General features: G+C 35.1%; 1 protein-coding gene across 1 annotated transcript in view; it reads left to right on the top strand.

Annotated features, from left to right (window-relative positions):
• Positions 1-12096, top strand: part of LOC148942506 (uncharacterized) — a 103467-nt gene that overhangs the window by 20915 nt on the left and 70456 nt on the right. The window contains exon 2 of the mRNA XM_089102289.1: positions 3427-3599. Within this exon, the coding sequence (XP_088958415.1) occupies positions 3427-3599 (173 nt within the window). The remainder of the gene's footprint in view (positions 1-3426; positions 3600-12096) is intronic.

Genomic DNA, 12096 nt, shown 5'->3' with positions numbered 1-12096 from the left:
TAAGGAGCGACATTAAAACTTAAAAAGAACAGAAATTATTCCGTATATGAAAGAGGCTGTGCCCTCCTCAACGCCTCGCTCTTTACGCTAAAGTTTTTATTGTTTAAAAAAAGAGTTGTGAGAAAGTCAAACTTTAGCGTAAAGAGCGAGGCGTTGAGGAGGGCACAGCCTCTTTCATATAAGGAATAATTTCTGTTCGTTTTAATTTTTCATGTCGCTAATAACGTTCAGTTTAAAGAAATTTTTTTTTTATATTTAATTTATTCGACATCGTTGGGTGTGTGGAGTGTCATACATCCACATAGTGCTCATCCAAACTGTAATTGTTATTTTACTTAATTTGCCAAAAGACTATGGATATATTGATAACCATGCTTTTTTTTAAAATAATCACTCTAAGAGACTGATAGTGGACATGATAGTGGACTGATAGTGGCAACTCACTCTAAGGCCTCTAAGAGACTGATAGTGGACACCCTTCCGTCTTCAATGTCAGAAATATTTTTTCTGAATACTTCAGTTCTGTTGAGTACCTTGAAGTTTTTTGTTATTCCTGCATCTAGTGCCTGTAATTTAGATTTCGTGTTGGCTGACAAAAAAATTCCATTAACAAATTTGACAGAGAGAAGAAATGGGATTGTTTGCTGTGCAATTTTTTAAAAACAACAGAATTTTGGGTTTCTTTTTGTCCCCACTTTTATCGAATTCAGCCAACCATGAAGAAAATGCCTCGTTATTCATCCACGCCCTTTTATTTTATGTGTATTCAACAGGAAGAGATTTTACTCCTTTAAAGCAACTAGTTTTTTACCAATAACAAGGGGCCTTAATTTGGTTGGTCCTGTCATATTAGTTGCTGTTAAATTGTAAGCCTTTCTTTGCTGTGTTTGCCACCGTGGCATTTTTCACCTTTAAACTGATAGATCATATCAGGGAGGCATTTGCAGTACAAAGCTATTTCATCAGCATCAAAAGTATTTTTTGGGTGTTAATGTTAATAATGAAAAATCTCGTTTAGATGCAGTCGCAAGTCTCGTATTTTGCGATGCTATATTCAGAATGGCACATTTCAGATCAACACTCAGCTGTTGCTTAACAACGTGAAAAGAGTACCGAGCTATTTTTCTTGCTCGTAATCATCAATTTTTACCTCTTGCTTTGCTGCTCGTTCTAAATGTGACATATCACATTTTAAAAATTGTCCCTATGTTTTCTTGTATTTTTTCGCACAATTTGCCGTAATTTTCTGTGTGTCTTTTTTTTAAAACCTTTGAGTCCGATTTAGCAAAAAAACTGCTGAATACGTTTCGGTTATGCCCTTTCACTCATCATAAACATTACTGTCCACAGGCACACTTTCACCACAAGCTTTCTTAAACGTAATATTGTGCCTCTTGTTAAAATTATTGAGAACCGTTACAGGACTTAAAATTAGCATGTCCTAGAGATTTGGCAAAGTGGTCAGCCTTTTTCCCTAATAATTGGACCCCCAAAGAGAAGGTTTTTTCCCTACTCTGTTTGAATCATTTAGTCAACTCAGCAGGTATCTTCTTCTAACATTTATTGTTACCACCACTGGCTTACTTTTCAATTTCTTTCTGTGTTTTTGGAAAAGTTGAAAGGGTTGATGTTGTACATAGCAGCTATGTATTTCTTCTTTTATGTCCCTTCACACACCATCATAATTATCTCCAACTTCTCACCTATCATCAGTGTTTTTTACTTGTCTCTTAGCATTTTCACTCGGATACTGTATGCATAATCACCACACTATCGATGAAACCACATGCACTCTGAATAGAGTACAATACTCAATACTGTGACAGTATTGACAGACGCTTTAGCAAATGTGATTCCCCAATTCGTTGCAAAATGCACACCGGGATTTTGGCTTACAAAGGTGTGCTGAAAAACCTTCGAGATATAGGGGTAAACCTTGACTTATGAGGGTGAAGTGAAATTAAGTTTGACTTATTTACTGAATTTCAAGTTATAGAAGCAATTTTCTGGTCACTTCGACTAACAAAGGTAAATATAACCACAAAATTGTTTCAAGTTATGCAGGTTTTTTTCTTCAACTTAAACAGGTTTTCCCAAGGAGACTGAAAGTGATTCGAGATATCAAGGATTTCTAGGTTCAAGTTTACAAGAGTCGACTGTGTGTATTTTGAAACCCTTTCATGCACAAAAATGAGTTTAAACCTACCCAAATTAGAATCTTGCCTATGCCCCAGCTTTTGTACCATGGTGTTAACTCATTTCATTGATGTTTTGACGTTTTTTTTTATGAAAATAGATCTATTCGTCCCAATTTTGAGGGGGGGGGGGTAGATTTCGTATTCGTCTCTTTTGTCCATATTCTACCATTTCTTTTCTTTTTTATAGATTGTTGATATTGAGTTGCTTGGGTATTTTCTATGAACAGTCTTTTTTTTTGTATTCCGTTTTGTTATGAGAAGAATGATGCTTACAATAGGATAGCAGTTTTAGGGTGGACCTATATGTGATTGTTATTGTTAATAAAGTGCCCATCATCAAGAACGAAGCTGCAGGCACATACACTGGATTTTCTTAGGGGGAGGGGGATATAATATAAAAAAAAATGATAATTTAGATATGAAATGCCCAAACATTCAAGTATATTTAGAATTTTCTCGGAGGGGCAAGGATCCTCCCCCCATCCCCCTTATGCGTATGTCCCTGCTAAGTTAGTTTTACTTGTTCATTTTCTTTTTTTATGCTACTATTTTCTCCATGACCACACTGACTTTTCTATGACGAAATCAATAAGAATACCAAATAGGGATAGGTCCTTTTATTAGACAGTGAAACGAAAATATAAAAAAAACAAACAAAGACTCTAAATATTTCGATGACACAGTCGGTCATCATCATCAGTAGAGTTACTAACATATCAAAATTGAAACAAACTGCTTTTATACTAAATAAAATAATCACTTCCGGGTCAAAGCAAGTTACCAGTCCATTTATTTAGTATAAAAGCAGTTTGTTTTAATTTTGATATGTTAGTAACTCTACTGATGATGATGACCGACTGTGTCATCGAAATATTTATAGTCTTTTTTTTTTTTTTTTTAGTTTCACTGTCTAATAAAAGGACCTATCCCTATTTGGAATTCTTATTGATTTTTTTTATGCTTATAAATTTACTAAAAGACTTTGCTCATTTGGCTTGTATATGTCCAAACTTGCAAAGCTTCTTGAATATTCAATATTTTAGTTTGCTCTATTTTATTGCATAATTTAATTAGACAATTAGAAATGAATAACATTTTGTGTTTCATTTTTATTTTTGTTTTTATTTTGTGTTTTATTTTTATTTTTTATTTTTTTAACATTTTGTGTTTTATTTTTGTCTTCTATTATCGTTTATTTTTGTTTTTAATTTCTCTTTTCGTGTTTCAGAGGGTCCTCATTGTCTAGCAGAGAAGAAATAAGTTCTTCAACGAGCATTGGTGAATGGTTTCAGAAGAGGTCTGCACCTCTTGGTCACCTAACTGATGATTCTATCCCTCTGTCACAAAGACCCAACCCTTTTGACTATACTGTCTACAGTCCAGATAAAACTAATCCCAAAGGTAAACATCAACAAACTGTCAGTATTAAATAATATTAATAATAATATTAATTAATAATAATATTAACAATATCAATAATAAGACATTAAAAAATGTAGGTCTATATAACACTCTAAAATTGTTTCATAGGTGCAATTTAACATTATCTGAAAAATAAATCGGAAACCCTTATTTTTTGTAATGCATAAACACAAAAAGCATTCCTGAGCTGATGTAGCAGGCTATTAAATATGGCTCCTTGTCGGGTTTTATTTCACCTATAACTTATAGTGTATTACAGGTAATTACTTCGTAAAAAAAACAAAGAAAAAAAAACTGTCTTCCTAATCCAGTAACTGAGATAAGTAAGCACTTGAAACTTACTCGTCCACCCAATCACCTAGGACAAAACAGTACATCCAACCCAACTGTCCAAAAATCAAGTCTAAAATAGAGCAAATTCAGCATTAATAAGTGTAAATCGATGTCCCAAAACCAAGCCATAGCTCCTTAATTGTACAAAATTGAATATTCTCAACGTAATCACCACATATCAAGGCTCCTAAGAGGAATATTCACTTCCCAATACAGGTTTTGGTACTTAAATTTCCTGATCAGGGCTAGTAAGTGCGTCTGCCTTTGAACCATATGGCATACCCCTACGTAGTGTCACCTGTGGAATATCTACAAACAATACAATACCGAAAAATATAAAAGTACCCCCCACAAAAATTGCAAAGCTTCCTTCACCACTGCTCACCTAGAACTGATCTAAAGGAAAAACTACCCAACTCTGAAAGACTAACACTTCTGCCAGTCTAACCCCCATAATTGAATAACCACAACTGTCAACAAAAATTTTTGTTAAAAAAATTTATCAAGAGTATATCAACTCCACCACTCTTTAAGAACACACTTATGACTTTGGAACACACAGAAATGCTCGGGATTCTATAATAAACTTCGTGTCCTGGATTCTCAAAGGTCAACCTCTCACTCCTTAGAGGGATGTACATGAAAACTCCAAGCTGCTATGCCCTCTTTATTATCTAGTTAAAATATAAAATCAAAACTTTAGATTTTTCATTCTCTCCCCCTCCCTGCATATGTGTCTGTTTGAATTTGTGTGTTTTGGGACATGACACAATTTTTTTTTTTAAATTAGAATATTTTATTATCGTTCTACAAAGACCTTACTGATTATGTGGAATCCTCTAGTTTTTTTCTATGTATTCAGACAAGAATATAAAAAAAGAAAATACCAAAGATCAACTTTAATTCCAATCATTGACATAAAATCGCTAATGTGAATCAATTGTATTATAAATTAGGAAATTATTTCGTCCATCAGTAGAACCCTGATGTAATTTAGTAATATTCTCCTCAAAGTCTACACTGATCTAATGAGTGATGCTGATACGGATCTGATGAGAAAGATGTTCGAGGATACCCGAAAACTAGGACCTAACATTTTTTCCAATTTGGTAATAGTTGAATGTTTTAGTGAACCAAGTTTAATTGCAAAATTATTTGTGTCATAGGCAGTGCTGCGCTACCTAAGACCGATAAGGCTTCTACTATTTACTTTTTTTTCTTTCCCCAGGCCACTTCGTATGGAAAGAGTTGTCGTAGAAACTTCGGGTGGGGGAGGGTCTCATTTGGTTGGAGACTGAAAAATCTAATGCCCTTTTAAGAGTAAAAAAGGATCGGAGGGAAAACCAGCCCCCTCGCACGCCCCTTTTTGCTGTCCTCCTCCCAAAGACACCCAATCAAGTTTTGAAGACAGTCATTTTGTTCAAAATAGTTGAGAGATGCAATAACTGTGCCTCCGAGGATGGCTTGACCCCCCACAGCCCTTTGGGGAAGGGCTTTAAGTTATGCAAGTGGCCCATTATTTGCATGTAGGTTTTGTTACTGGGAAAGGACGGCGTGTTTTATTCTGTGTCTCCAATAAGACTAAGGATATTAAGGTGAAACTTTTAGGGAATGTTGAGGAGGATGTTAAACTAACCAAAAGACTGTATGCGCATACTGACAACACACATACTATAACTACGACAACTATCACTTCTATGACTATTACTGCTGTGATGACTACTACTAAGACTACTAATTCTACAACTGCTATTGCTACCACTACAACTCCTGCAATTACGACTACTTCGCCTATTACTACTACTACGAGTACTGCTGCTACGACTACTACTGCTGCGTCTACCACGACTACTGCTCCTATGATAAGATCACTACTAGTATGACTACTGCTACTACTGTAACTACTAATACGGCTGCTACTGCTACGATTACTACGACCACTACCACCACGGTTACTACTGCTATTACTACTACTACTTCTCCTACTGTGACTGCTACTAGTACTACTACTTATACAACTACTACTGCTACGTCTACTACTATGATTAATACTACTACGACTACTACTACCACAGCTACTACTACTAGGACTACTACTACGATTACTACTACTATGACTACCGCTACTAATGCATTTGTACTATTCTTTTTTCTTTTTTTTTTTTTTTGCTTTAATTACTCGACTTCAACTCTACTGTTACGACTACTACTACAACTATTAAGCTAAATCAAGAGTTTTAGTGCATCCAGGTTGTCACAACGGCATATATGCAATATCTCAGGCATGGAATAGGTTATAAAGTTGAAACTTTTAGGGGAATTTGAAGGGGGCATAAAACTAAATCAAAAGTGACTGTGTATCAAAATTGTCTAAAGGATTTTATGCAATATCTCAGGAACAGCTAAGAATATTACGTTGGAACTTTCAAGACATATTGTTGAAATATTGAACTATATCAAAAGACGTGATGTGCATTCAGGGTTGTCAAAAGGGTACATCTGAAATATCTAAGGAACGGCTAAGTTTATTAACTTGAAACAGTTAGGTGATGTCGAACTAAATTAAAAAAAAATATATGTGAATCCAGGTTGTCAAAAGGGCGTATCTACAATATCTCAGGAATGGCTAAAGATATTAAGTTTAAAATTTGAGGGAATGCTGAGGGGATGTTGAACTAAATCAAATGACACTATGTGCATGCACATATTCAAAAGGACGTATCTGCAATATCTCAGCAACGGCCAAGGGTAATAAGCTACAAATTTTAGGGTACGTTGAGGGGAATTTTTAATTAAATCAAAACACATCATTTGCATCCAAGGTTATTTGCTTTTATTTAAGGTCGTAACATTAGGGAGCCTAGAATGGCTTCAGTCCTATAAAAGCCCAAAGATTATGCAGATGATCTATCTATTTATTTGAATAATATATCATGTGCCCATCCTTCTGAAGCTCTATAGTAGCCTATAACTATTATTAAAATTCATTGCAAAATTTTATGCAAAATTTATACAGCAAGCCAAAATCTTGAACTACCAAAATAATCTTTATACATATCCCTTTTATTAACGAATAAAAAACGGTGTGAAATAAAAACCAACCAAATTAAAAAAATTCCACAAAAGAAGTTTTTCAAAGAAAAATAAAGAGCTACTTTAAGCCTAAGACGAGCTGAAATAAAGGCAAATAGTAACTCAAGCGTAAAACAAATTTAAATCACTATTAATAAATTAAAGAGACCAAAACTAAAAGAAATTACCATAGTTTTGAATTTCAAGTGTATTTTGCCGTGTTCAAACTGGATTTTGACTTTATTCTCATAATTTTTAATCTTGATTTATTTGATGTATTAGGCTACTTTATTTGATTTATGTGATATGACTTTATTCCAGACTGGATTTTGACTTGGAATTCAAAAATGCTGATTAATTATCACGCACAGAAAAATTTCAGCTTCTATTCTATAATCTTACGGGTTAATTATATCAATTGTTCAATTTCCTTTGAAATTTTCTACTTTTTACTGAAGTGACCAAATTGGTTTTAAGTCAAACTTGAAACCAACAGAAACTACCACAAACAGGAGTGAGGCTAGCGCTCTCTAGGCCTTCTAAAAACCGAAAACCAACTTAAAACTTAAACCAAAACTCAAACTTAAACAAACTAAAACTCAAACTCAAAACCAACAGAAACTACCACAAACAGGAGTGAGGCTAGCGCTCTCTATGCCTTCTAAAAACCGAAAACCAACTTAAAACTTAAACTTAAACCAAAACTCAAACTTAAAACTTAAACAAACTAAAACTCAAACTCAAAACCAACAGGAACTACCACAAACAGGAGTGAGGCTAGCGCTCTCTAAATCAACTTAGCCGTTCTGGCTAAGTGGACGCGCGCCGGGCTGAGAATCTGAGAATTCGGGTTCGATCCCTGGTGTGGTCAGTTTCTTAGTTTGGGACGCGGGTCAGTGGTGTGACTCTGTAAGCTTAGCCAGAGTCAACCCAGCTCTAAATAGGTTCCTAGAGAAATCTGGGGAAGGTAAACAGGAAGGGTTTGTGAAAGCATAGGTTGGCTGGCCCCCAGCCCCCCATTGCACTTCCTGGCTGAAGGGCCACGAAACGGAGATCAGCACCGCCGGTTTGGACCTTAAGGGTGTAGTGCCGCATCCTTTACCTTTACCTTTTACCTTTTTCTCTATGCCTTCTAAAAACCGAAAACCAACTTAAAACTTAAACCAAAACTCAAACTTAAACAAACTAAAACTCAAAACCAACAGAAACTACCACAAACAGGAGTGAGGCTAGCACTCTGTAACTTCTAAAAACCGGTATGTCATTTGCGCGCTACTGAAAACAAAATACATTTTAAACTTTTCGCTTTAAAAGTAACTATATATCTAACAAACTCGGAATGCGCCTATTCAACAGTTTAGTAATTCCCATAGTCATGTATGGACGCGAAACATGGACACTGAAAACCGAAGCCGAAGAAAAATTTTAGCTTTTGAGATGAGATGCCTCTGTCGCATCGCTGGAATCAAATACACTGACCGCGTCACAAATATGGAAGTACGCCAAAGGCTCCAATCGACTGAAACCATGCTCAGCAATATCAAGAAATAGCAACTGCGCTGGTTTGGCCACGCCAAGCAAATGTAGCCACGTTTGCCTCCCGAAAATCACACTTGAAGGATCTGCATGGCCCCGTCCACAAGGCAAACCACGAAAGCGATGGATAGAAAACTTTGATTTCGACAATGTCAAGTTGGCCCAGTTATCACGTACCGCACCTGATAGAATAATGTACCGAGCTCTTACGCATGAGCCAGTAGTGGAGTGGCCCCAAAGCGTCCAACGAGGATGTTCGGAACCCAAGTAAATCCAAAATTGTTGAGACTTTTGGAAATGAATATCAATGCACATTAAACTTACCAATGTACATTTCTTAATTCATTTCATTAATCTTGGCTATTATTATGATTTTCCTTCTTTTATGTTGATGTTATGACAAATAAAACACACCGCTTGAAATAAAAATTGTTTACAGTAAAGCGTAAATGACGTTCTGGTCATTGGACAGAGGGCGTTAGCCCTTCTCCTCTTTGTGGTAGTTTTTCTCGTTTTAAGTTTGACTTGGTAATTTCCTATGATAACCAAGGTTATTGTATTAGATCTACGCGTGTTTGTGGTAGTTGCTCTTCCTCTTAAGTTTGATGACTTGGTAATTTACTATAACAACCAAGGTTATTGTATTAGACCTACTCGTGTTTGAGGTAGTTTCTGTTCCTCTTAAGTTTGATTTGATAATTTACTATGATAACCAAGGTTATTTTATTAGACCCACTCGTGTTTGTGGTAGTTTCTGTTTCTCTTAAGTTTGACTTGGTAATTTACTATGATAACCAAGGTTATTGCATTAGACCTACTCGTGTTTGTGGTAGTTTCTGTTCCTCTTAAGTTTGACTTGGTAATTTACTATGATAATCAAGGTTATTGTATTAGACCTACGCGTGTTTGTGGTAGTTTCTGTTCGTCTTAAATTTGGCTTGGTAATTTACTATGATAACCAAGGTTATTGTATTAGACCTACTCGTGTTTGTGGTAGTCTCTGTTCCTCTTAAGTTTGACTTGGTAATTTACTAGGATTACCAAGGTTATTGTATTAGACCTACTTGAGTTTGTGGTAGTTTCTGTTCCTCTTAAATTTGACTTGGTAATTTACTTTGATTACCAAGGTTATTGTATTAAACCTACTCTTATGTGTGGTAGTATCTGTTCCTTATAAGTTTGACTTGGTAATTTACTACGATAACCAAGGTTATTGTATTAGACCTACTCGTGTTTGTGGTAGTCTCTGTGCCTCTTAAGTTTGACTTGGTAATATACTATGATTACCAAGGTTATTGTATTAGACCTACTCGTGTTTGTGGTAGTTTCTGTTCCTCTTAAGTTTGACTTGATAATTCACTATGATTACCAAGGTTATTTTATTAGACCTACTCGTGTTTGTGGTAGTTTCTGTTCCTCTTAAGTTTGACTTGGTAACTTACTATGATAACCAAGGTTATTGTATTAGACCTACTCGTGTTTGTGGTAGTTTCTGTTCCTCTTAAGTTTGACTTGGTAATTTACTATGATTACCAAGGTTATTGTATTAGACCTACTCCTGTTTGTGGTAGTCTCTGTTCCTCTTAAGTTTGACTTGGTAATTTACTATGATAACCAAGGTTATTGTATTAGACCTACTCGTGTTTGTGGGAGTCTCTGTTCCTCTTAAGTTTGACTTGGTAATTTACTATGATTACCAAGGTTATTGTATTAGACTTACTTGTGTTTGTGGTAGTTTCTGTTCCTCTTAAGTTTGACTTGGTAGTTTACTATGATAACCAAGGTTATTGTATTAGACCTACTCGTGTTTGTGGTAGTTTCTGTTCCTCTTAAGTTTGACTTGGTAATTTACTATGATAACCAAGGTTTTTCTATTAGACCTACTCGTGTTTGTGGTAGTTTCTGTTCGTCTTAAATTTGTCTTGGTAATCTACTATGATAACCAAGGTTATTGTATTAGATCTACTTGTTTTTGTGGTAGCGTCTGTTCGTCTTAAGTTTGACTTGGTAGTTTACTATGATAACCAAGGTTATTGTATTAGACCTACTCGTGTTTGTGGTAGTTTCTGTTCCTCTTAAGTTTGACTTGGTAATTTACTATGATAACCAAGGTTTTTCTATTAGACCTACTCGTGTTTGTGGTAGTTTCTGTTCGTCTTAATTTTGTCTTGGTAATCTACTATGATAACCAAGGTTATTGTATTAGATCTACTAGTTTTTGTGGTAGCGTCTGTTCGTCTTAAGTTTGACTTGGTAGTTTACTATGATAACCAAGGTTACTGTATTAGACCTACTCATGTTTGTGGTAGTTTCTGTTCGTCTTAAATTTGGCTTGGTAATCTACTATGATAACCAAGGTTATTGTATTAGATCTATTTGTTTTTGTGGTAGTTTCTGTTCGTCTTAAGTTTGACTTGGTAATTTACTATGATAACCAAGGTTATTGTATTAGACCTACTCGTGTTGTGGTAGTTTCTGTTCCTCTTAAGTTTGACTTGGTAATTTACTATGATAACCAAGATTATTGTATTAGACCTACTCGTGTTTGAGGTAGTTTTTTGTCCCTCTTAAGTTTGACTTGGTAATTTACTATGATAACTAAGGTTATTGTATTAGACCTACTCGTGTTTGTGGTAGTTTCTGTTCCTCCTGAGTTTGACTTGGTAATTTACTATGATAACCAAGGTTATTGTATAGACCTACTCGTAGTTGAGGTAGTTTCTGTTCCTCTTAAGTTTTACTTGGTAATTTACTATGATAACCAGGGTTATTGTATTAGACCTGCTCGTATTTGTGGTAGTTTCTGTTCCTCTTAAGTTTGACTTGGTAATTTACTATGACAACCAAGGTTATTGTATTAGAATTATTCGTGTTTGAGATAGTTTTTGTTCCTCTTCAGTTTGACTTGGTAATTTACTATGATAACCAAGATTATTTTATTAGACCAACTCGTATTTGTGGTAGTTTCTGTTCCTCTTAAGTTTGACTTGGTAATTTACTTTGATTACCAAGGTTATTGTATTAGACCTACTCGTATGTTTGGTAGTTTCTGTTCCTCTTAAGTTTGACTTGGTAATTTACTATGATAACCAAGGTTATTGTATTAGACCTACTCGTGTTTGAGGTAGTTTCTATTCCTCTTGAGTTTGACTATGTAATTTACTATGATAACCAAGGTTATTGTATAGACCTACTCGTACTTGTGGTAGTTTCTGTTACTCTTAAATTTGACTTGGTAATTTACTATGATTACCAAGGTTATTGTATTAGACCTACGCGTGTTAGTGGTAGTTTCTCTTCTTCTTAAGTTTGACTTGGTAATTTACTATGACAACCAAGGATATTGTATTAGACCTAATCGTGTTAGAGGTAGTTTATGTTCCTCTTAAGTTTGATTTGGTAATTTACTATGATAACCAAGGTTATTTTATTAGACCTACTTGTGTTTGTGGTAGTTTCTGTTCCTCTTAAGTTTGACTTGGTAATTTACTATGATAACCAAGGTTATTGCATTAGACCTACTCGTCTTTGTGGT

Source organism: Artemia sp. Qi Xiang Cuo, chromosome 16 (assembly GCF_049724085.1).
Source record: "Artemia sp. Qi Xiang Cuo chromosome 16, ASM4972408v1, whole genome shotgun sequence".
In the NCBI taxonomy this organism is placed as follows: Eukaryota; Metazoa; Arthropoda; class Branchiopoda; order Anostraca; family Artemiidae; genus Artemia; species Artemia sp. Qi Xiang Cuo.
Note: the sequence above shows the minus strand (reverse complement) of the source record. Positions and strands in the feature narration are given on the sequence as shown.